This window comes from Thamnophis sirtalis, unplaced genomic scaffold, assembly GCF_051295495.1.
Source record: "Thamnophis sirtalis isolate CommonGarterSnake01/CBP01778 unplaced genomic scaffold, rThaSir2_p1.2 scaffold_3, whole genome shotgun sequence".
NCBI classification, from domain to species: domain Eukaryota; kingdom Metazoa; phylum Chordata; class Lepidosauria; order Squamata; family Natricidae; genus Thamnophis; species Thamnophis sirtalis.
Genome location: NW_028261383.1, coordinates 63,026,238 through 63,049,417, shown reverse-complemented (window position 1 = coordinate 63,049,417; position 23,180 = coordinate 63,026,238). Strand labels below are relative to the sequence as shown.

The 23,180-nt window shown below is 41.7% G+C and overlaps 1 protein-coding gene across 1 annotated transcript in view; it reads right to left on the bottom strand.

The window, feature by feature from the left end:
* Window positions 1-11,853, bottom strand: part of PODXL2 (podocalyxin like 2) — a 59,054-nt gene extending 47,201 nt beyond the window's left edge. The window contains exon 1 of the mRNA XM_087708977.1: window positions 11,347-11,853. Within this exon, the coding sequence (XP_087565103.1) occupies window positions 11,347-11,392 (46 nt within the window). The 5' untranslated portion in view covers window positions 11,393-11,853. The remainder of the gene's footprint in view (window positions 1-11,346) is intronic.
* Between the last annotated feature and the right edge of the window lie 11,327 nt (window positions 11,854-23,180).

Here is a 23,180-nt window from a genome sequence, read left to right as displayed (position 1 = left end):
GCTCTAGCAGATGAAGAAGTTTACAGCACTACTTTGAAGGAACCAATTTATATTTTTGCCAAAATGAAATTTAGGCAACCAATTTTAATAGTTTTATTTGATAGCGCCACAATGAAGCAGTTATGTTTGACAATTACTTTGGACAGGAGTGACTATGGCCACAATTATCAGGTAGAGATAACAGATCTATGCTACAAAAATGCAGGTGGCAATGGAGAGCTAGTATTTTTTCTATATTGTCATCTAGAAGGTTCTTTCTGGTTGTATGTTGTAGAACATTACCATTCTGCAAGAACTTGATGATGGAAGTTCACTTGGATAGTGTCTTTTTTTTTAAATCACCAGAGTTTTGACTCTTGTCTTGATCTTTTCTTTTCTGAAAAAATCTGAATCCCTTTGAACTAGCAGTTGTCTGGAGCTTTTTTTTTCCAAAAAGTTTTTATTTTTAGACAGACATAGACAAACAAAACATAAAACATAAAAACATCTTTAATTACATACAGTGTGTCAATTGGTTACAAGGTTTTTGTGCATCCTTTCCATAGTCCTCACTTACAATTTATATAAAATCACATATTATCTAATCAAATATATATGTATACATTACTATCATTGTACATCATTTATTTGACCATAACTATTATTCCTTCATGTTAAACGAGATAATAGCAGTAGACTTATATACCGCTTCATAGGGCTTTCAGCCCTCTCTAAGCGGTTTACAGAGAGTCAGCATATTGCCCCCAACAATCTGGGTCCTCATTTTACCCACCTCGGAAGAATGAAAGGCTGAGTCAACCCTGAGCCGGTGAGATTTGAACCGCTGAACTGCTGATCTAGCAGTAGCCTGCAGTGCTGCATTTAACCACTGCGCCACCTTGGCTCTATACCTATACCTATAATCTAGGTATTGGGGTTTTGTGCCTACATCTGGTAGATCTACTGAAGAAATAAGGACTGGAATGAGCTAGCCATCCTCAGGATCCAGGATAAAGGAACTACTGTATTTTTAATTTTCAGTTCAAAGATTGACCCTGGGCTTATACATTACAGCATGCTAAACTATAATGTAGTTTGCCTCTCTGGCTTAATGTATTTGTATGACGCCAGACAACTGTAGTTTATTCCAATTGGCTAATAAAACCAGTGCTCAGTGAACCTGTCCTAGCCTGTTTTGTGAACCTAGTCAAGACATAAACAGAAGGAGATGTGTTTTTAGGAAGACTTTATAAATAGAAAGCCATCTGTGGAAGATTTCAGACTTCTACTTGTGCCTTCCTATTAAAAAAATTATGAAGTCTTCCTTTAAATGTAAGAGTTGGCACTTGTATAAGAATTTGATTATAACCTGGACTGTTTGTAAATTCCTCATATTTCTCTGTCCTCTGAGCATTTCTTGCCATCTAAAGAAAGTATCCATTTTGTCTGTTATTGGTATACCCATTGGCTGCAGTTATTTGCAGGCAATTTGAAAAGGATGACTTTGCATTTATACAACACATCAACTGCTTTTAGTTGTTCTGTTTTTTCTTCCTGTATATGAAAATACTTCATTTTTATAACATCTACTTAATTTTATTAGAGGCCTCACCACAGTAGCCTAAGACCTGACAATCAGAAGTAAAGGATGACGGAAATTCTTTTCTATAAAGCTATCTGAGAAACTTCCCAGAGGCCATTTTCAGAGTCTGCCTTTAAACTCCAGTATAAAGAAAATATGCAGCAAAATAGTTTCACCAGAAATAGTTTATTGTTTCATAGTCCCTATAGTTTGAGCCTGGAAAGTGCATTTCATTTCATGTCCTCATTTATCTTTACAAAAGTTTACTGGGAAAGGTCAATGGTATCTCTACTTTACAAACCTGGAACCACAAAAAGAGTACTATATATAGAAGGTTATAATCCATTGAAGGAAGTCTAAACCTTACCTGACCTAAGCTGAGTTCTGAAACTTGGGTTTAATCCTTGGGCTGACTATATACCAAAAACCTTTCTTACAGTTCCAACTTTATAGTCTGGAAGAGCCTTTCTCAAAATGGTATGGAACAGATATTAGATATGCTATTGGTTTGAGCTCCAAGCTTGGTAATTTAGTTGCAAACGTTTCATCACCATTCGAGGAGATATCATCAGTACATTTTGAGTTGTGCTCGTCTGTCAGAACACAGGTTTTAAAATATGTTTTTATGAGATGCAAATTAGTCTGACTGTTGTTTGTTTGGATATTTCTGAATCATGGTCTGATCAGACTAATTTGCATCTCATAAAAAGGTATCTAAAGACCAGTGTTCTGACAGACTCAAAATATACTTACAATGTCTCCTTGAATGGTGATGAAACATTTGCAACCAAATTGTCAAGCTTGGAGCTCAAACCAACAGCCTAACTACCAAACTGAGCTCAAACGCATTTCAGATATTAGATATATTTGAAATTATCCATGCTGGCTAGGGTTAAGAGGGCCTATCCTCCAACTCAGTTAACAGGATTATATTTGGGATTAATCTGCTCTGACATCCCAGGAAAGTATATACTCTTCCATGATCATGACAAGAATCAGCCTCAAATGGTGGTGAACAGTGAAAGGAGCTACAGTAGAATCTCTGGTCATGAACGGTTCTGACCACAACCAAATTGGGTCCGATGAAAAAAATTCACAATTTTTGCAGACTCTCTGTCTGGAAGACTCTCCTACAGAGTCTTCCAGCAGCCAGTCCACAACCATAGAGCGCACTCATAGAACGGCCGCTGCTGGAAGATTCGGCAGCTGAGTTTGGGGGTTTGGAACTGGAGAAAACGTTATGCTTGGAGCACGGTGGCGGCGGTGGATGCTGCAGGGAGAGCTGGGCAACTCCCCCCTCTGGCCAGGCAGAACACCACTCCCCATCCTAGCGGTATCCTGAAGGTGGCAAGCAATGTGAGTGCCTTTCTCCCCCCCGGCTCCTGCGGCTTGGCACCTTCAGGATACCGCTATGTCGGTGAGCGGTGCTCTGCCTGGCCGAAGGGGCGGGTTGTCCAGGGGGTTTATTTTCAGGGGTGGGCTTATATTTTTGCCCATGCAAAAAATGTGGCCAGGCTTTAGTTTTGTATTTTCGGGGAAACATGGTATCAGTCTTGCAATCTATGGGTCTAATTCATACTTTCTATCTCACCATTTTAAAAAAGAGATATTGATAATACAGCAATAATAAATCAGAGTATCTATGTTTTAGTACAGAATACTTTGTCTAAGAACTTTGAAATATCTGGGACTTGGAGAAGGTTCCAAGTTAGACTATGACTGTCATCTACAGAGGGCTGAGTCCCTAATGTTTAACTTTAAAGTGGAGTATCTTAGAGCTAATTTCCAACATATATACATAGTTATTTCTCTACAGATTTGTTCCTTCAGAAGCATAGGAAATTAAGAAGGAGCCTATGCTGTGTAGATAAAAGTAGTTTAAGTCATATGATCACCAGAATGGCCAATTTGCATCTTTCCAAGTATATCACCCATAAATTTGTTAAAGGAACTGTTTAAAAATGTTTAAAACTAAAATTGTGTGTAGCTCATTAAGATTATAAATTGAGGTTGTTTGCTCAGACATTTTTGTTAAAAGAAGGGTCACTTATACGATTTTTTTTTCTTGGAAAGGTGTTATAAACAATCAAGATATCTTGAAATGGAAGAAAAGGCAGGGGTTAAAATTTTCTCATTGTGGTACAAAATTACACAATTTCCTAGACAGAAGTAAAGTAGCAATTCCAGTTCAACCATGGTATAGGAAAGTGAGCTACATCAAAGATTTTCTTTCATTGTTTCTAAGGTAAATTAGTATATTCCACACCCAAAAAATGAATATAAATTGAAATACATAAACATTAAATAGTCTCGACAAGCAACACTGGAGACCAAATTTGACTACATTAATACTGAAATTGAGACATAGGTTCACGTATGTACCAATACAATTTTGGGTGTTCCAACGTTATATGATATGGCTACACACCGTTACGGTTTTCCAATTTGCTGTAATTTACTGCACCTTGCAGTCAGGTAATATATGTTGATAAAACTTGCTTGACAACTGCCCTGTTTAGCAATGAAGTGATGACAGTGCTGGAAAAGTAACTTTATGACTTAATCCACACAGTCACATGACTGACATTTGGAGGCTTCACAACAGCCTTTTGACAAACCTTCAATAGAGAAGTTGGCAATCAAATTGCAGGTCCTGGTCACATGATGTCTCGCTTAACCACTGCAAGTGATTCACGTAGTGACTGCAGCAGAAGGGATGGCTTAAGTTTGTCATGTTTTGCTTATCCACTGTATTATTTAGCAAGAGATTTGCCCGTCCCAATTTTGGTTGCTTAAGCGAGAACTACCTATAGGACCAGACTCCAAGAGAGCATATAGAATAACCAGGGGTTGGCTGCTGGGGTTTGTAGGTTTCGGGAGAACCTCTAGCTAAGGTTCTGTGCAGTTCTGAGAATCCCACTCCTGGATAGTCCCACCCTGCCTTTCCCAGGAGTCCCCACGTGGCCCGTTTTGGATGCAGGTAAGTGCAGGGCGCATGTGGAGGCCCGGGAAGGGTGAAAAACAGGCCTATCAAAAGTTTAGGAAGTCCAGAAGCTGGCCCTCCAGCTTCAGCGTACCTTGGAGGAAGCTAACTATCTTGACCCCTTCCAGTCTGGCTTCAGACCCGGTTACAGCACAGAAACCGCTTTGGTCGCATTGACCGATGATCTCTGGAGAGCTAGGGATGGAGGCCGTGCTTCCATCCTAGTTCTCCTTGACCTCTCAGCGGCTTTCGATACCATCGACCATGGTATCCTTCTGCGACGACTGCGGGAGATAGGGGTGGGCGGCACTGTTTTGCAGTGGTTCTCCTCCTACCTCTCGGACAGGTCGCAGTCGGTGTTGGTGGGGGGGCAGAGATCGTCTGAGGCCCCTAACTTATGGGGTGCCGCAGGGTTCGGTCTTATCCCCCCTACTATTTAACATATACATGAAACCACTGGGCGAGATCATTCGGAGGCACGGGATAAAATACCACCAATATGCGGACGATACACAATTGTATCTGTCCGCCCCGTGCCAACTCAATGAAGCGGTGGACGTGATGAACCGGGGTCTTGAGGCCGTTAAAGACTGGATGAGAGCAAACAAGCTGATACTCAACCCAGACAAGACCGAGTGGCTGTTGTGTTTTCCTCCCAAAAATTTGACCAACGTACCATCACTCAGGCTGGGGGGACAAAACTTATACCCCTCAGAAAGGGCCCGCAACTTGGGAGTCCTCCTGGACCCACAGCTGAGTTTTGACCACCATCTTTCAGCTGTGACCAGGGGGGCATTTGCCCAGGTTTGCCTGGTGCGCCAGTTGCGGCCCTACCTGAATCGGGAGGCCCTCACAACAGTCACTCGAGCCCTTGTGATCTCCAGGCTGGAATACTGCAATGTGCTCTACATGGGGCTGCCCTTGAAGAGCACCCGGAGACTTCAGCTAGTCCAGAATGCGGCCGCGCGAGTGATCGTGGGCGCACCACGGTTCGCCCACATAACACCGATCCTCCGTGAGCTGCACTGGCTACCTGTCGATCTCCGGGTGCACTTCAAGGTCCTACTTACCACCTATAAAGCGCTCCATGGTAGTGGATCTGGCTATTTGAGAGACCGCCTTCTGCCAATTACCTCCCTGCGTCCCATCAGATCGCATAGAGTTGGCCTCCTCCGTATTCCATCCGCCAGTCAGTGCCGACTGGCGACTACTCGGAGGAGAGCCTTCTCTGTTGCGGCTCCGACACTATGGAATCATCTCCCCGTGGAGATCCGTACCCTCACCACCGTCCAGGCCTTCCGCACAGCCCTCAAGATCTGGCTAGCCCGTCAGGCCTGGGGATAAGTTTTTACTTTCGCCCCTCACGAATGTTGAGTGAATGTTGTGTTTTACTGTTTGATTTATTCTCGTTCACATTTCTTTTTGTATTTGTCCTACACTCCCTTTCCCCTTTTATTGTAAGCCGCCCTGAGTCCCCTCAGGGAAAAGGGCGGCCTATAAATGTACAATAAATACCAAAAATACCAAAATACCAGAAACAGGCCCATTTCCAGCCTCCGGAGCCTGGGGAGGCCATTTTTGCTCTCCCAGAGGCTCAATGAGAGCCTCTGGAACCAGGGGAGGGCAAAAATGCCCCCTGCCCATGGTTCAGGAGGTTGACTAGGCCACACCCACCATGGCCATGCCCACCCAGCAACTGGGCAGAGAACCCCTTGCTAAAACTTTTGAAGCCCACCCCTGAGAATAACCGTTAAATTTCAAACTGCTGAAAGTTGATAAGTAATTCAACAAGTATTTTTGATAGACAGAGGTGTTATTCTATGCAAGAAGAATAACACAAAAGACAGACAGGCAAAATTTTAACTTTTCCACCATAAGAAAGAAATATGTAAAACAAATACAGTGATTATGATTTCCTTTTCCCACTGTACAATAAAGCTTAAATCATGGAGCCCTTGGTACTCTTTAGGTTTGGTTGTTTGCTTGCAGACGTTTCACTACCCAACTAGGTAACAACATCAGCGCAAGTGTGAGTGTACAGTTTGTTCCCTGTTTATATACAATAGCTTGCCCTGTCAAGCTGTTGGTGGGGGGTGTGGTTTTCTCCTTGGTAGTTCCTTAACTAAGGCATTATTTTCTGCTTGATTATTTTTCTGGTATTACCCGTATTTTTCGGAGTATAAGACGCATTCTTTCCGCTCAAAAAAGAGGCTGAAAACCTGGGTGCTTCTTATACACTGAATACAGCAGTTTTTGCCTCCCGAAACCCCGCCCCTTCATCAAAATGGCCATGCATAGCTTGTAGGAAACTTTTAGAGAGCTCCTGGGGGCTGGGGGGGGGCAGAAATGAGTGAAAAATGCCCCCTCTTTTTGCTCAATTTTACACCCCCCCAACCCCCAGGAGCACTCTATAAGCTTCCTAAAGGCTATCTATGCCCCCCATTTTTTTTACAAAAATTGGGCCATTTTTGCTCGTTTGTGCGGCCTCCCCCCTTCAGGAGCACTCTGCAAGCCCACTAAAGCCTATTCATGCATTTTTTGGGGGGAAATGGGGAAGTTTGCAGAGTGCAAAAACTTTTTTTTATTTGCCTCTTTGAAACCTTGGCGTGTCTTATACTCCGGTGTGTTTTATACTCTGAAAAATACGGTAATCCCTGCTTATCTGGGTTTTGATTGGCGGAGAGGATATGTTCTGTTTGGTTTTAATTTTTTAATTTTTTATTTAAATGATATGTAAATGTGGTTTGTCTTTGTGTGTCTATTTTTGGCTGATTCATCAGCCAAGCTTCCAGGAATTCCCTGGTGTTTTTGAATTCAGCTTTGTATAAGATTTGGATTTAGCTTGGTCCAGCAACCAACACCCAGATAAGTAGGGATTAACACCAGACAGTCAAGCAGAAAATAATACCCAAATCAAGAAACCACCAAAGAGAAAACTGTACCCCGAATACTACAGGCAGGACAAACTATTGTATATTAACACAGAGCAATCCCAGACTCATTAGCATTGATGATTTTACCTAGTCAGGTAATGAAACGATTGTTAGCAAACAACCAAGCTCAGAGAGCACCAAGCCCTTCTCAGTTCAACCCTGGGCTACAGATATTCTCTTTTATTATTGCTTAACCTGGATTATTGAGATGTCTCAAACAAAGGCTTTTACCTTACAGACACAATTAATAATATGATCACACATCACCATAAACAGTAGTTTGTTTAAGAAAGAATAAATCACAATTGTCAACCCTGAAGCGAACTTGGCTGGGACCATCTTTGAGGCTTCAGATCTGCCTCTAGATGGGAGGGGAAGTCATTAACTGGTATTTTGCAAGCAAAATTAAAAGTTTTCCTATGGGAACCAAGGTCATTCCAAGGTGGTTGCGAGAGGAGGAGCAAAGTAACCAAGCAACTGGCCAGCACTTCTATTGGACCATGTGACTGATGACTTGGGGACCTTTTAATTAGGTGAAAACCACAGGAACTTTCAGAGTCTGTTTTCACCAGTTGTGCCAATATGATGTACCCAATAAATTTGTTCTTTGAGGAATCTCCCTGCCTCAGAGTTTTGCTTTCTATGGGTGCATTACTTGGAACACTGACATCACACAAGCAATAATGTGATCACACTTCACCATAAAGAAGTGTTTGTTTAAGAATGAATAAACCACAATTAGATGAGGTGGAATAGCATTATGTGCTCTCATTTAAGACAAGAGTCATGGAATCATAGACTTGAAAAAGGCCACTGGGCCAACTCGCTGCTCAAAGCAGCAAATAAAGTAACAGCCATACATATAAGAAATGTGTCTTGTTTTGAATCCCAAACAATGGGCAGCAGAGGTGGCTAAAAGGAGATAGCTAAGGGAAGACATTGGAACAGGCTGGTCAATTGGATATGCCTACTTGAATTCAATGTCACACAGAGGAGCTTACAAATCCTTCCCCTGATCATTCCCAGTGTCTTCCTTTCTCTGTGTCTGCTTAACCTCCACCATTGCCACTGACGTTGACATTTTCCTGTTTTCACTATCCTGAAAATGTCTTTTTGGAATACATGTGTTTTGGGTCCATGCTCTGACCAAAGGCACTTATTTCAGGCGTATGCCGAAAGCAAGAGGATTCTGATCCAAATATAGAGCATCCCAAACCAGTTCTTCCATGCCCAAAATGTTTTGCTTATGCATACAAATTAAGGTACACCAGATAGATTATTGTGCAGGCCTCATCTGGACACATAGTTTACCATTTATCTGGGAAATTGGTTCCACTAGCAAATTGTTAAACTTAAAAAAAAAAAAACCTCTATCCCAAACATTCAGCTGGAATTTGCCATCCAGTACCCGAAATCCATTATTATGAGTCCTTTATTCTAGAAGGAAAGTAAACATATTTGGATTTTTCTGTGTGACCTCCATTCATATATTTGAAGAATGCTATCATATCCCTTCAGTCAATCTTTTACATTCTTTCTACAAGCCTAAATGCACCCAGCTCCTTCAAGGTAAGACATGATCTCCCCAGTGAGCCACATTGTCTTTCGTTGAACCTGTTCCAATTTCTCTGACTCCTTGAAATATGGTGTCCAAAAGTGGATACAATACTAGACATGAAGTGTGATCAGTCTAGAATCAAGGGGAACACTTACTTTCCATTACTAGAAATTCATACTTTTGTTGTTGCAGCCTAAAATTACATTTTGCTTTTTTGCAGCCAAATCATATCGCTAGCTCCTAGTGTATTCTCTTTGCAATTAACTTTTTCAGAAACATCACTACTATATCATATACGTGTGAATCCTATATTTGTGTAGTTGATCTTTGTTTCCCAGTCAAGAACTTCATACTTGTCTCTGTTAAATTCCACTGAGTTTTATTTCAGTCTTCTAGGATAATAGCTAATCCAGCTAGTTTTGTGACATCTGCCAATTAGACAAACTTTCTAGTCATCCAAATCATTAATAAACATGAAGCTGAGGATCCAGGATAATTCATTGTGACACCTCACTTTATATTAGTTTGATATCTGCACTGATATCTACAAAACCACTTCTGAGAACTGCAGGATTCAGGAAGTCACCAGGAGTCAACACTGACTTGATGTATGTATGTGTGTGTCCATTTAATATTCATTTAATTGTTATGCCATCTACCCTACATTGAGTTAGCTTATCAATTTATATGCCAAGGGATGTTTCAACCAGTTGAAATACACCAATAAGCATACCCACAATCTATTATTTGACCAAAGAAATGAGACAAAGCTACCCTATCAGTATTTGTTTTTGATAAATCTATTCTGAGTTTTGGTAACAATTGCAAAATATTCAAAGTGTTAAAGATAAATCTTTTTATGATCTGTTTAAGGATCCTCCCAGACGCTGATGTTACACCCATCTGTAATTTACTCCATCTTCTTTTCCCTCTTTTTCCTCTTCTACCAGCTATCTAGGATACATGAATGAAACCGAAGAAATCTTTTTTAAAAATATCATTCTTATTTTCCCTTGCATTTGTCAGCTCATTCTGAGCATTTGTTTGCTTATTGCCAGCACTACAGTTTCAATCTACCGTCTGTTCTCTTCTTTTCTGACCAATCTTCTTTTCATTTTTAGATCTTCACAAAGCTTTTTGGTAGCCCCACTGGCTTGTGCTGCCTCCATTTTTCCCTCACTGAAATTAAGTATTTGTAAGTGTGCTTTTAGTATATCCTTTAAGAACGCCCCCATCTTGAGCTCCGTTCATCCTTAGCTTCTCCTGCCAACAGATCTCATTCTTAACTGTTCATAGTTTATTCAAATCTGGCTAATTTTAAGTCCAAGATGCACACTTGATCATCTAAATGTTTCTGTTACTTCTACTTATTCGGTTAAATCTTCCCTATTTATTGGCATCAATGCCATAAAAATCTATGTGGACGCCACTTTTGCTGAAACTTTTGCCCAATCCTCTGTGTGAACCTGTGTAATTTAAAAACCCTGCTTTCCACCTTAGCATGTTGTGCAAACCTAGCCGCTGTGGCGAAACAAGCCATAACTTAGCATAATGTATTAAAAGAAGTTTTTAAAGCCTATGTCATCATAGGTTGTGTCCCCACGACATTGCTTTTCCAATGATTTATTCAGGAACGTCAGCTTCCTGGATTTGGTTGAGACACTGAACCCTAATCCAATCATATTGGGCATAAAACATGTTAGGGTACCAATGTGGTTGGCTCGTTTTTGGTTTTATGCCTCCTGAATAGAATAAAGAGTTTTCAGGGGGGGGGGGGGGGGAACCTCAGCAAGCAGCGTCTAATTGACTGACGCAGCCAGAAGGAAAGTAACTTCTTACAATCCTGAGGTGACATCCTAGAGAAACCCTTCAGGAAAAGAAATGCCTTTTTTTTAATCCGTCCTTCCTCCTGGTGGGCTCCTCTTCTTCCCACCTGACAAGAAAGCCTCAGGATCCCATCGGGCTCCCACCTCAACCGAGGAGATCGCTCCCTCTCCCGTTCGCGCCTTAAAGGAGCCCAACGCGGGGCGAGCGAGCAAGGAGAGCGGCGGCGGCGGCGGCAGCTAAAACCGGCCCAACTCCCGCAGGGGACGGCTGGAACCCTCCCACTTCGCGCCGCTCCTGGACTCCATAGGCGGCGGCAAGACGGCAGCCCGGAGCCCCGTTCCCAGCTCCGCGCCGCCGCCTGCCTCTTTGTCCAGGACGGACCCTCCTCCTCCTGGATCGAGCCTGCACGCGGGCTGAAAACACCCCCACGCCCCGTTTTTTTTTAAGGAAGGACCCCCCCCCCGGGAAATGAGGAAAGGCTCACCCCAGGCCAGAAGCAGCCGCAGCGCCCGACGCCTCACAGGATTCATGATGCTTCCACTCCGCCGTGCTCCCTTCCTCCTCCTCCTTCAGTCGGACGTAGCTTCTGCTGCAGCAGCTGCCCACGGGGCTCGGCCCCTTCTCGTTCCTGAAGAGCCCTCTCTCTCCTGCCGCTGCAGCAGCTCGGGCTCACACGGCATCGCCCCCGCGACCCCCCTCCCTGGTGACTCGCAACTTTGCCCGCAAACCTCTCTAGGTCCTCCCTCCCTCCCTCTCTCCCTCTAGGGGAGCTTCAAGCTGGAGGGTGTGGGCGTGGGTGAAGGGAAAAAAACAAAAAAACAAAAATTGGAGGGCTTTCAACCTTCGCCCGATCAATACCCGAACAGCTCTGATCCAAGGCCAGCAAGTAAATGCAGCATCCACATAGCAAATGTGCATTTAATATACAGGCTGCTGCTGGCTTGGCTGGCCGGTCAGACCCTGGGCGAAGCCATCTCTCTCTCTCTCTCTCTCTCCCTCTCTCTCTCCCTCTCCCCGATTTAAAAAGAGATGTGAGAAGCGAAGAAAGAAAGAAGGATGAAGGCAGGAAAGAAGGGCTCCGCGCGGCCAGCTGCAGCGGCTTGGCTCGGCTCCTGGAAGCGACTCAACGCCTCGCCTCTCCACGCCCCCTCTTGGATCGGTGTGGCCGCTGCTGTGGGTCTCCCAGGTTTCCAAGATGCTGAAGTATGAAATCGTGTGCATTGCGCAGTGAGCTGCATTCTGCCCCTTCCCGGCTTCAGATTTTCACCCGGGTCCTAGAGGGAGATGGTGCCGAGGATTCCGTCTATTATTCTTTGGGGCAACTTATGGGGGGGGGGGGGAGGACAACGAAGCAAGAAGTGAAACTTGGTCTTCGCCTGAGCAGAATCCACGAAAGGCTGAGATCAACCCATGGCCGGATCACTTTGTGTGGCCGGGTACGATTAATTTTCTTTGTCTGGCCGGGTAGGACTAATTTTCCATTCAGGGGATTCTCTGAAGGATGCCGTCCTTTTAATCCGCAGCTGGGGAAACTCTTCTGAATATTTGCCTAAATACAAAACCCTCCCAGTGTCATTGCAGACCCAGCAAGGGGTTTACTCTCAACCCATTTCAAAGCGTTTACCATAATCTAATTTTCTTAAGAATGCAATATTGTGTATGGGGTGGGTGGGTTGAAATTGCATCGATGCATTCAGATCACAATTACAATTGGCTTGTTCTTTGCCATCAAAAAGCAATGGAACAAAAAGCTCCAAAATTAAGGTTATATATATATCATAATAAATTTGCCTGAATCTCTTTATTGCCTCAATCTCATAAAAGATTCAGATTACAAAGAAAGCCTGCAGAATATCGGTTTTAAATAGGTACAAACAAATGTTGAATACAAAATCCCTGTTAAAACATATGGTTCCTTAGTACTAAAACTGGTTCTTGGGTGTTTCACATCATTTCCCTTGACAATCAAATAAAATAATTCTGAACCTGTGCAAAGTTGCTGGTTTCTAATCATTTCTACTTTGCTCCTGCAAATTCTCCCCAAGACATTTGCTCCCATCGTGCTTTTTTCCTCCAAAACAATTCAGTCTCCTAAATCTGCTGAAGAGGGAAGATCTCGAATGATCCATTTGTATGTAACCCAAAGCCATACCATTTTCAGAGTTCGTGTAGATTGACCGACAAGAGTTTTCCTGCTTGCATTTTGAAAATGTCTGGCATGGAGGTGAGAGATTGTGCAGTATGTGTCAGAGCTTGAGGCCTACTATTCACAAAGATAATTTTGAAGAAAGAGGAATTAAAGTAACCAGGAGAACAAAATTGGCAAAAAGTTATTAAGAGTTGTTTATTAATTTTGCGAAGCTTCTTCTCTGGTAACATTGTACTGTAAACTAAGGCATACAAAACCTTTGCCAGACCAATTCTCGAATACAGCTCATCTACACACTGTATATTGGACTTCAATACAATTGAGCGAGTCCAGAGGTATTTCACAAGAAGAGTCCTCCACTCCTCTGCTCACAATAGAATCCCTTATGCCACCAGGCTTGAAATTTTGGGCTTGGACAACTGAGAACTATGCAGCTTACGGTCTGACCTAAGCATAGTACACAAAATTGTCTGCTACAACGTCCTACCTGTCAATGACTACTTCAGCTTCAAACACAATAATACATGGACAAACAATAGATACAAACTCAAGGTAAATCGCTTCAAACTCGATTGCAGAAAATATGACTTCAGCAATAACAGAGTGGTCAATGCCTGGAATGCATTACCTGACTGTTGTTACATCCCCAAACCCCCGTAATTTTAACATTAGACTGTCTATTGTTGACCTCACACCATTCCTAAGAGGTCTGTAAGGGGTTTGCATAAGCGCACCAGCATGCCTTCCATCCCTGTCTTACTGTCCCCATTTATTCATACCTGTTTCCTGTGTTCATGTCCATGTTTATTCTTATTCCTGTTATCTTGTACATGTTTGACAAACTAAATAAATAAAATAAAATAAGGATGTCAGCTGAAGTCTTTGGAGGCATAACAGCTAATAAAATGAACTTTGACCGCCAATGGCTAATCCTAGGTGCATTTCATATTAAAATAACTCTAGCTAGGTCATGGGTGCATTAAAATCACATTATCACTTAACATTGGTGTGAATTGTTCTATGAATTAATTCATAATTTCAAAATAATCATTTGATGCAACCTGTCATGGATAATTCAGATAATTGAATATTTTGCATTAAAAATAGCATGTCTGGATTAAACTAGCAGTAGCTTTTCATTAATGGAAAACAATTTCAACAATATCACAAGATCCTAGAATTTCAGATGAGACAAAATGTTGATCGCCTGTATCCATTGCAATCCTCCATGCATTCCCCCATATTGTTCCTCACTTGCTGATCTCCAGATATGCTAATATTACAAGTCCCTCGAATCTTTGAAAAATGGTTTATAACCAAAGTCTCCCTCCCCCCGCCCAATTATCCACAGGTACTCAGGCTTTATCAGGGGCATCCAAGGAGATCAAAAAGTAATAATAAAAATAGTGGTAATTCCTGTGCAATGAAAGCTGCCATCTTGTTTCTTTCAAGCACCATTCCACCTTAGACATTGATGGGCTGCACAGTGCTTTATGTTTGAAAGGGGAAAGACAATCTGAAACTCAGGTAGCACCATTGGCATTTTTTCCTATGCTCATGTGCAACTACATGAAAAGTCTTATTTGACATCAGGATGCATTAACAGAAACTGTACGTTGATGAAGGTTCTCAGTTATCCAGGTAAAGTTGTCTGAAGGTTGAGTCATGGCAACGTATTTTTCTTCTTAGTTTGAGACATTTTGCAGTTCATCCAAGCAGCTTTATCATCAGTCAGAGCGAGTATTGTAATGCATTTTGGGGAGGAAACCTCTGAGTTTGGCACAGGAGGAGTTGGTACATGTCATTGACTCGCTCCCTAACTAACATGCCCTTGTAATCAACTTCATGCCCTACTTTAGTGATCCTCAACCTTTTGGGCACTAGGAACCAGTTTTGGAAGAAAAATAGTCTTCCACAGACCGGGGTGTGGGCAGGGGTGGGATTTAAAAATGTTAGCAACTGGTTCTCTGGCCAATTGCTGGGTGGGCATGGCCATGGTGGGCATTGTCTACTCAGCCTCCTGCACCATGGGGGGGGGGGCGTTTTTCCCCTCCCCAGGCTCCAGAGGCTTTTTTTTTCAAGCCTCTGGGAGGGCGAAAACAGCCTCCGCTGGGCTCTGGAAGCCCTCCAGAGGCTGGAAACAAGCCTGTTTCTGGACTTCCAGAACTTTTGGGATTGCTTCCCAGAGCCTCCATGCAGACCCTGCACTTACCTGGAATCCAAAAATGGCCGTGTGGAGACTCCTGGGAGGGGAGGGGAGGGGTGGGCGAGGCCAGCCAGTCCTTGAAACAAAGGACTGTAAAATTAACGTGGTTTTCCCAAACCCGCCCCAAATCAGCTGAATTCCACCCCTGGGTGGGAGGGAGGGGATAGTTTAGCACACAACCTTGATTCTGTGCATGCGCAGACAAAGCTCCACTCGCTTGCCTATTGCTTGTGTGGCCTGATTGCTAACAGGCTGTGGACCAATATTGGTTCCCGGGGGTTGGGGAACCCTGTCCTACAAGTCTTAACAGTTTCTTCTCTTCAATCCGCTTAATCTGGTTCTCTTGTTGTCCTCCTTAGCTTCTAAATCATCCCTTTTCCTTCCCCATCTGTTTCCCTCCTAACCTAACCTAAACTGGCATGCTGTCATTTTGATCTTGCAGTCCATCCTTTGCCTTTTATAGGTTCTGGTGCCCTCCAGATGTTTTGTGTTACAGCTTCCATCAGTTTCTGTCCTAGTATCTCTTAGTCCAGAATATCTAGAGGACACTAAATTGCCTACCCTAAACAATTTACGAGGCCTTTGCCTTAGAGAGATTGTACAATCTCTACTGATAGCTCACCTAGAATTGCTGCTACTGACTGAGACTTCAGGTATTTGTAGTTCAGCAATACTTGCAGAGCCCCCCCCCCCCGGGTTCCTCATCTTCGCCCCGCAGCCTATTTCTTTATATTTCAACATGAATGCTACTGACTGCAAGAGCAGATATCAATTGCACGCAGGGCAATGCTGACCTTGTGTGGTATAGCAGCTCCTTTGAGCCTCAGCCAAAATGCTTTCTATCAGCTTCTTTTCATTCAGGGCTCTCCAAATGACTGAACAAAAGAAGCACGAATCTAACGAACGTATTAATGATAGCTGGGGCCAGCTGCATTGGCAGGGAACAGAATTCTCAATGAGTATCCTCAAATTATTCAAATGAGAAAAAGCCATAAAGGAGAGGATGTGTATGTTTGGAGATACGTGCTTTCCTAGGAAGTGTATAGTAAACAGGAACAGGAATACAGGAAGCGATCTTAAATTAAGTAGGCACTATTTCAGCATAATTTGGATAGATACAGATAGATAATTTCTATAGGATATAGGTGGCATAAATGGATAGGTGGGAATGAAGCAAGAGAGTAAAAGTAACTGAGCCATTATAAATCCCAAGAATGAATGAGAATGGTAGCTATCTGATAGATTTAGTTTTCCTTTTATCAGATAACAAGACTAACATTAGACAGCTGAATTTTGTATAACAGCTATTAAAGCATGCAAATGATTTCCAAGAGGACTAGGTTAGGATAACAAAGAACAGCTATTAAACCCAGGGTGAATTATGTTATAAGCCATGCCATTTGAATCTTACATATGATTTTAAGTGCTGTATTATTATTATTCTATTTTGTTCTCCAATTCTTTCCACTATTCATTGCTTGAATAATTAATTTAACCTACTAACTTTAAATACACGGTTTAAGCATAGCTCTATTCATACTTAGCATGAAAAAGTACATCTAAAAGCAAGGCTGATTTTATTGTTTATTATGAAAGCTTGAGAGAGTTAGTAACATACAAAGGGAATTAGAAGTTTGGCAAATGGTACAGATGATTTCTTGGTAGTGGTTTTGTGTAACTTGGAATAAAATAGACAGGGAAGAAAAAGAAAAATGGAAACAAAACTGAAAATATGAATGTCGGAATTGAACATGCCAGTGGAGTCTTTGCTGCCCGCGAGCCTACAAAAAAAAGTGGCACGACAAAACCACGGTCCACTAAAGCGCGCCCGATTAAAGCGCGTACCTGACGTCATCAGCAGCGCGACAAATACGACCGTGGAAAAAAAAGGGCACTTTAAAAAGCGCTTTTAAACCAAGCCGATTCACATAAAGGTAAGGGTTAGGTTTAGGTTTAGGGTTAGGGTTAGGTTAAGGGTTAGGGTTAGGTTTAAGGTTACGTTAAGCGTTAGGGTTAGGTTTAGGGTTAGGTTAAGGGTTAGCGTTAGGTTTAGCGTTAGGTTAAGGGTTAGGTTTAGGGTTAGGTTTAGGGTTAGGTTAAGGGTTAGGCTTAGGGTTAGGTTTAGGGTTAGGTTTGGGGGGGTTAGGTTTAGATTTATGCATTAATTTTAAGTTTACCGCTCACAGCGTGCTGTTTTCGTCGCGCTGTGATGACGTCGCGTACGTGCTTTCGTCGAGCGCGCTTTAGTCTACCGCGGTTTTGTGGTGGAACCCAAAAAAATGGTACAAAGAATCTTGTGTTAACCAAAAGTTTGCATACCCTACTAAGCAAGAACAGAAACAATTATATAACCTACACTACATACGGCAGACAAGATACCAGTTATAGAAAAGAAACAAGGGACCAAGATCGGAAATACCTAGCAGCCACCCATGCCCTCAAAATGAGACCCACATTTGACTAGAATAGCATAGAAATAATCAACCAAGCAAACAACAGAACAGTCAGAGAATTCCTGGAACTGTGCACTCAAATAGCACTCACTCAAATGAACCATCAACAGAACAATAGAACTAGATACAAGTTATACCACCCAATCAGGTGTAAAATCCAAACTATTCACAACAGACTGGGACAGGTGGATCAATCAGAACAGAACTAACACCTTGTCCTACTTCTAATCATGGGTTCTTCATCAAATCACCAACCCACCACTCCCACAAAATTCAAACCTACCCAGATTATAAATACAGCAAGGCAATCTTGACTTCTGGATTCTGGCATGAATGAAAATGAATTTGGATCTGGATGCAGCAGTGGTCGCAGGTGTGAAAATGATCGTAACTCACATTTTTTCAGTGTCATTATATTCAAATGGTCACTAAATGAATGGTTGTAAATTGAGGATTGTCTGTATTGCCCTGGGCTTTATTGCCTTAAATTTATGTTGCTTTATTTTATTGTACTTGTTTGCCTTGTCAACCGCCAAGAGTTTTGTGATATAGTATATAAATGTATTGGATTATCTGTGACACAGGAACCCATTCTGTGTGACTCTGCCTTTACTTTTAGAGTTTAGGAAAACATGAGGTTACTATTCTTATGAGGAGCTTTGGGGTTTTTTGTTTATTGTTTTTAAAAATCATAATTTAAAATGACATGATTCTCATTTTAAACTGGTTATTTTTTCCAAGCTTTTATGTGATCTGTTCAGAGTTTATGAAATTGAATAGGATATTAGTTAATCTTGGGATTATGCTGAGTGGTTTAGCCCAAAAAATTATTAATGTACTGTAAGTTTGAAAAAGGCAAAATCCATTTTAGGGATCATTAGGCAAAAGATCAAAAATAAGTCTGCCTGTTGCAGATTTATGATCCTATTATTATTAGAACCCCGTGTACAATTCTGGTTACTGCACACCATAAAAATCCCGGAGACCTGGAGAGTCTGCAATACATAAAAACAAATGAATAAGGGATAGAATTCTTTTGAGAAAAGGTTAGAATACTTGACTATTTGTTTAGGAAAAGGGTGACAAGGAAGAGAATATGATAGAGAAAAATGAGAAAAAGAATTTTTCTCCCTCTGTCTAGTATCTAAAGAAGCTTAATGGAGTGGGAAAAAATTGAGTAGAGGTAGAGATGAGGAGGAGAAGGAGAAGGAAGCATTGTTGAACTTCAAAACTGACTACCCCAACTGTAGCAAAGATCATTAATTTAAGGAGCTTCCAAAGGGGTCAGTTATTAATTTACAATGTTTTTTTTTTAATTTTCCCTTAATCAACAACCTTGAAATAGATTTAGAGAGCTTCATCAGCAATGCTTTTCCGGAGTAGGCATCTAATTTCTGGTATGTTTCAGGCTGAATTGCTCTCATGTGTTACATGTAGGGAACCTGGGAGATGTTAAGAATTAAGATATAACCACATTACATAAAGTCTGGAGGGTTTACATCAGTTCCCTATTTATTACTAAGTCCAGTTCAAAATGCTGGAATAGTCTTTAAAGTCCTAATGCTGTAAGCTTTGCAAAGCTGAAGGAAGGAATATTTCCCCAGCCCATTCTTGACTGAGCCTGTAGGCTGTTCCCCAAATGCCACTATTGGAAGCAGTGCATTGCGCATTTCCAAAACGTCAGATATTTTCTGTGATCTAAGTTCTATCATAGAAACTGGCCACGGTTGTTTTTTCCTTAGTTGATAATAGTCAAGAACTGTTGAATTAACATACATACATACATACATACATACATACATACATACCGGTACATACATATTTGTAGATTTTCATGGGTACAGGTATGCAGGTCTTGGCGTATTCGGGTCTTTTCCCGGGTAAAATTGAGTTTCGGCGAGGTCCCATGTAGATGACACTTTTGTAATTTGGCCACATGGGAAGGAAAAACTGGACAACTTCCTCACACATCTCAACAGTCTACACCCCAAAATACAATTTACTATGGAAATAGAAGCTAACAACCAACTTCCCTTTCTGGATGTCCGAATCTACAAAAAACCCAAAGGCTCCCTAGGACCCACCATCTACCAGAAAAAAAAACACACCAACCGCTACTTAAACGCACAATAGAATTTTATAATATATTACCACCCCTCTTTCATATACTGAATCAGTTAACTATTATGAAATATGTTGAGGAACTAACTTTACAGAAGTTATTTTGCCCTCTGGGGCTGCATTGATTTTATTACCAACAGAGATTTCGGCAATGCAGCCCCGTTTCCTCAACCTACTCCCCCCTCCCCCTTTAAAAATGGATGCTTAAAATGGTTTAATAGCAATGGCACTTCTTAGAGTTAAGACTTATATACCCCTTAGGTGCTTTAGTTCATTCTGGCTGCATTCACACAAGGCACCCTTCCATTTTTTATTTTTCATCACACTGGAAGTTTTTAAGAAGATGTTGGACAACCATTTGTCTAAAGTGGTGTAGGGTTTCCTGCCTAAGCAGGGGGTTGGACTAGAAGATCTCCAAGGTCCCTTCCAACTCCTATTCTATTCTATTCTATTCCATTCTATTGCTATATTCTATTCTATTCTATTGCTATATTCTATTCTATTCTATTGCTATATTCTATTCTATTTCTATTCTATTGCTATATTCTATTCTATTTCTATTCTATTGCTATATTCTATTCTAATTCTATTCTATTCTATTCTATTCTATTCTATTCTATTCTATTCTATTCTATTCTATTCTATTCTATAGAATATAATATATCCCATTACCACCCTGAACAGATCAACTCTGTAGCCAAGACTCTCAACTCCAGAGCCAAATGTCTAGCCAACAAAGACCATCTGAAAACTGAAATACACACTCTCACAAACATATTAATCTCCAATGGATTCCAAAGAAAAACAATTATCAAACTAATCCAAAGGGAGATTCCCTCCAAGAACTGAGACACAGATCAGGACAGTGGCATCGCCCTCCTCCCTTATATCAAAGGCACCACAGATAAAATCAGCAAAATTCTCCACAAACACAATATCAACACAGCCTTCAACACTGACCAAAAAATAGCCAACATCTTAAGAAACCCCAAAGAAAAAATCCAGCTAGAAAACCAAGGAGTCTATGAAATACCATGCAAAATCTGCCCTGCAACATACATAGGACAAACAAACAGGATAATAAATGCACGCATCGCAGAACACATGAACGCAGTACAAAAAAAAAGAAAAAAACTTCCTCCCTTTTCCAGCACCTTAAAGCTACAGGACATGAAATTAATTTTGAAGGAACCAAATTACTCTCCAAAACTGAACACTTCAACAAGAGAATAATTATGGAAGCTATTGAAATAGAGAAACACGCCCATAACATGAATAAACGTGATGATACCTCCCACCTACCAGACATCTGGAAACCAGCCCTAGTCAACAAACGAGCCTCACCCATCACCCAGGCCGTTACAACACAAAACAACAACGGATACACAGCCAGCACCAATCTACCAATCATGATACAACCGCACAACCAATCAATCCACTTACTGAAACAAAGCCAGCACTCCACACAGCCTCCACCAAGATTTATAGAAAGACAGCAGCTCCAACCACGCTTTAAGCCGAAAACACCAGCCTGAAGATGGCGAGTGAGACCTCGCCGAAACGTTGCCAAGACAATCTCAATCTTACACGGGAAAAGACCCGAATACAACAAGACTAGCATACTTACACCTGTGAAAATCTACAAAAACATATATCTTATACATCTCCACTGACATAATATGCACAGTAGTGCATACGGTAGTGTTACATTTTGAAGTGAACTCTCCAGGGTCCTGAAAGTGACTGGCTCATTTTTCCAGTCTCAGTGAGTACCCAGTCTAGATTTTCTCATTGTGGGAATCTTCTAAATGTGTGGACTTGAATTCCCAGATTCTTCAGCTATTAATGTTATCAATGAGAATTCAGGGAATTAAAATCTGTATATCTGGATGCTGTATTGTAATAATCCAGTAAAGATTGGTAAAGGTGGCACACTCTAGAGCTGACTGTCTTGCATCCTGATCCAGAGCAGGAAACTTCAAATCATCTCTGGGTAATGGAATATTCCTTGGTTTATGGATGAATAGGAAAACAATCACATCAGTTTTCTCTTTCTATACAATTCGACATCAAGGAGGAAAATACTTCTTTAAAGAAATACATGCTGGCCCAACATTTGAACATACAGGAAATCCTTGACTTACAACTGTAATTGGGGCTCTAATTTTGCTTATTAAGTGATGTAGACATTAAATAAGTCATTACATGACCATTTTTAGCATGGTTATTAAGTTAACCCCTGTGATTGTTAAAGTTAATCCGACTTCCCTCCTTGATTTTGCTTGTCAAAAGCTGGCTGGGAAAGTTGCAATTCATGATCATATGAATGTAAAACACAGCAACTGTTGTAAATGTAAGCTGGTTGCCAAGCACCAGAATTGCAATCACATGACTATAGGGATGGTGTGACAATCCTAACTACAGATGGATCATAAGTCACTTTTTCTGATGCTGTCATAACTTTGAACCATTAAACGAACAGTTATAAGATGAGGACTATCTGTACAGTTAAGAAATTTAAGCACATTAAAGAAAAGGGGAAAATGGATTGTCAGGGAAAGGAGGCAGCTGTATAATCATTACAAACAAATGATACAATATCTCAGAAATGTGTGTGTGTGTGTTGTGGCCCAGCTGCCACCATACTCTGACAGTAAGGGGCCCTATGAGTTGGCTCTGGAGGATGTGGAGGACCCTGGACAGGGTTCTGACTCCAAGCAGGGCGCAGAGAGGCTGGTTGGCCACCAGGAGGCACCTGAGCCTTGGACCAGTGGGGAGGAGACAAGGGAGAGTGAGCCGGATGCCAGGAGTGAGTTGTTCCTGGATGCCCAGCACCGAAGAGCTAATAGGCGTAAGGAACAGTTGCACAGTTGCAGGAGGTAATTGCACTCAGCTGGTGGTCATTAGGCTCCTCTCCAGACTATAAAAAGACTGCTTGTGCACACGCCCCTCTTGCAGAAGTCAATGCAGGAACTAATGTCGGAGAACATTATGGTGAGCTTGGCTGGCTGGATTGCTGCCAAGCCTCATCTGTGCTGGATTGCTGCCCAAGCTTGTCTGTGCCGGTTTGCTGCCAAGGACCTGTCTGTCTGTTAATTAAATGCCGTAACTTATCTTTGGCTCAGAGTGTGTGTTGGTGTGGGACGAGGGGGAGTCAGAACATATATATATGTGTGTGTGTGTGTGTGTGTGTGTGTTTGTGTGTGTGTGTATGTATATGTATATGTGTGTGTGTGTGTGTATGTATATGTATATGTGTATGTATGTGTGTGTGTGTCACAACCCCTGGTATGCCCACATATGGGAGGAAAGGAAGCATACTGCTTACCTTTATTTATTTATACCTTTATTTATGTATACCTTTATTTATTTATCAGCACAAATGCAAC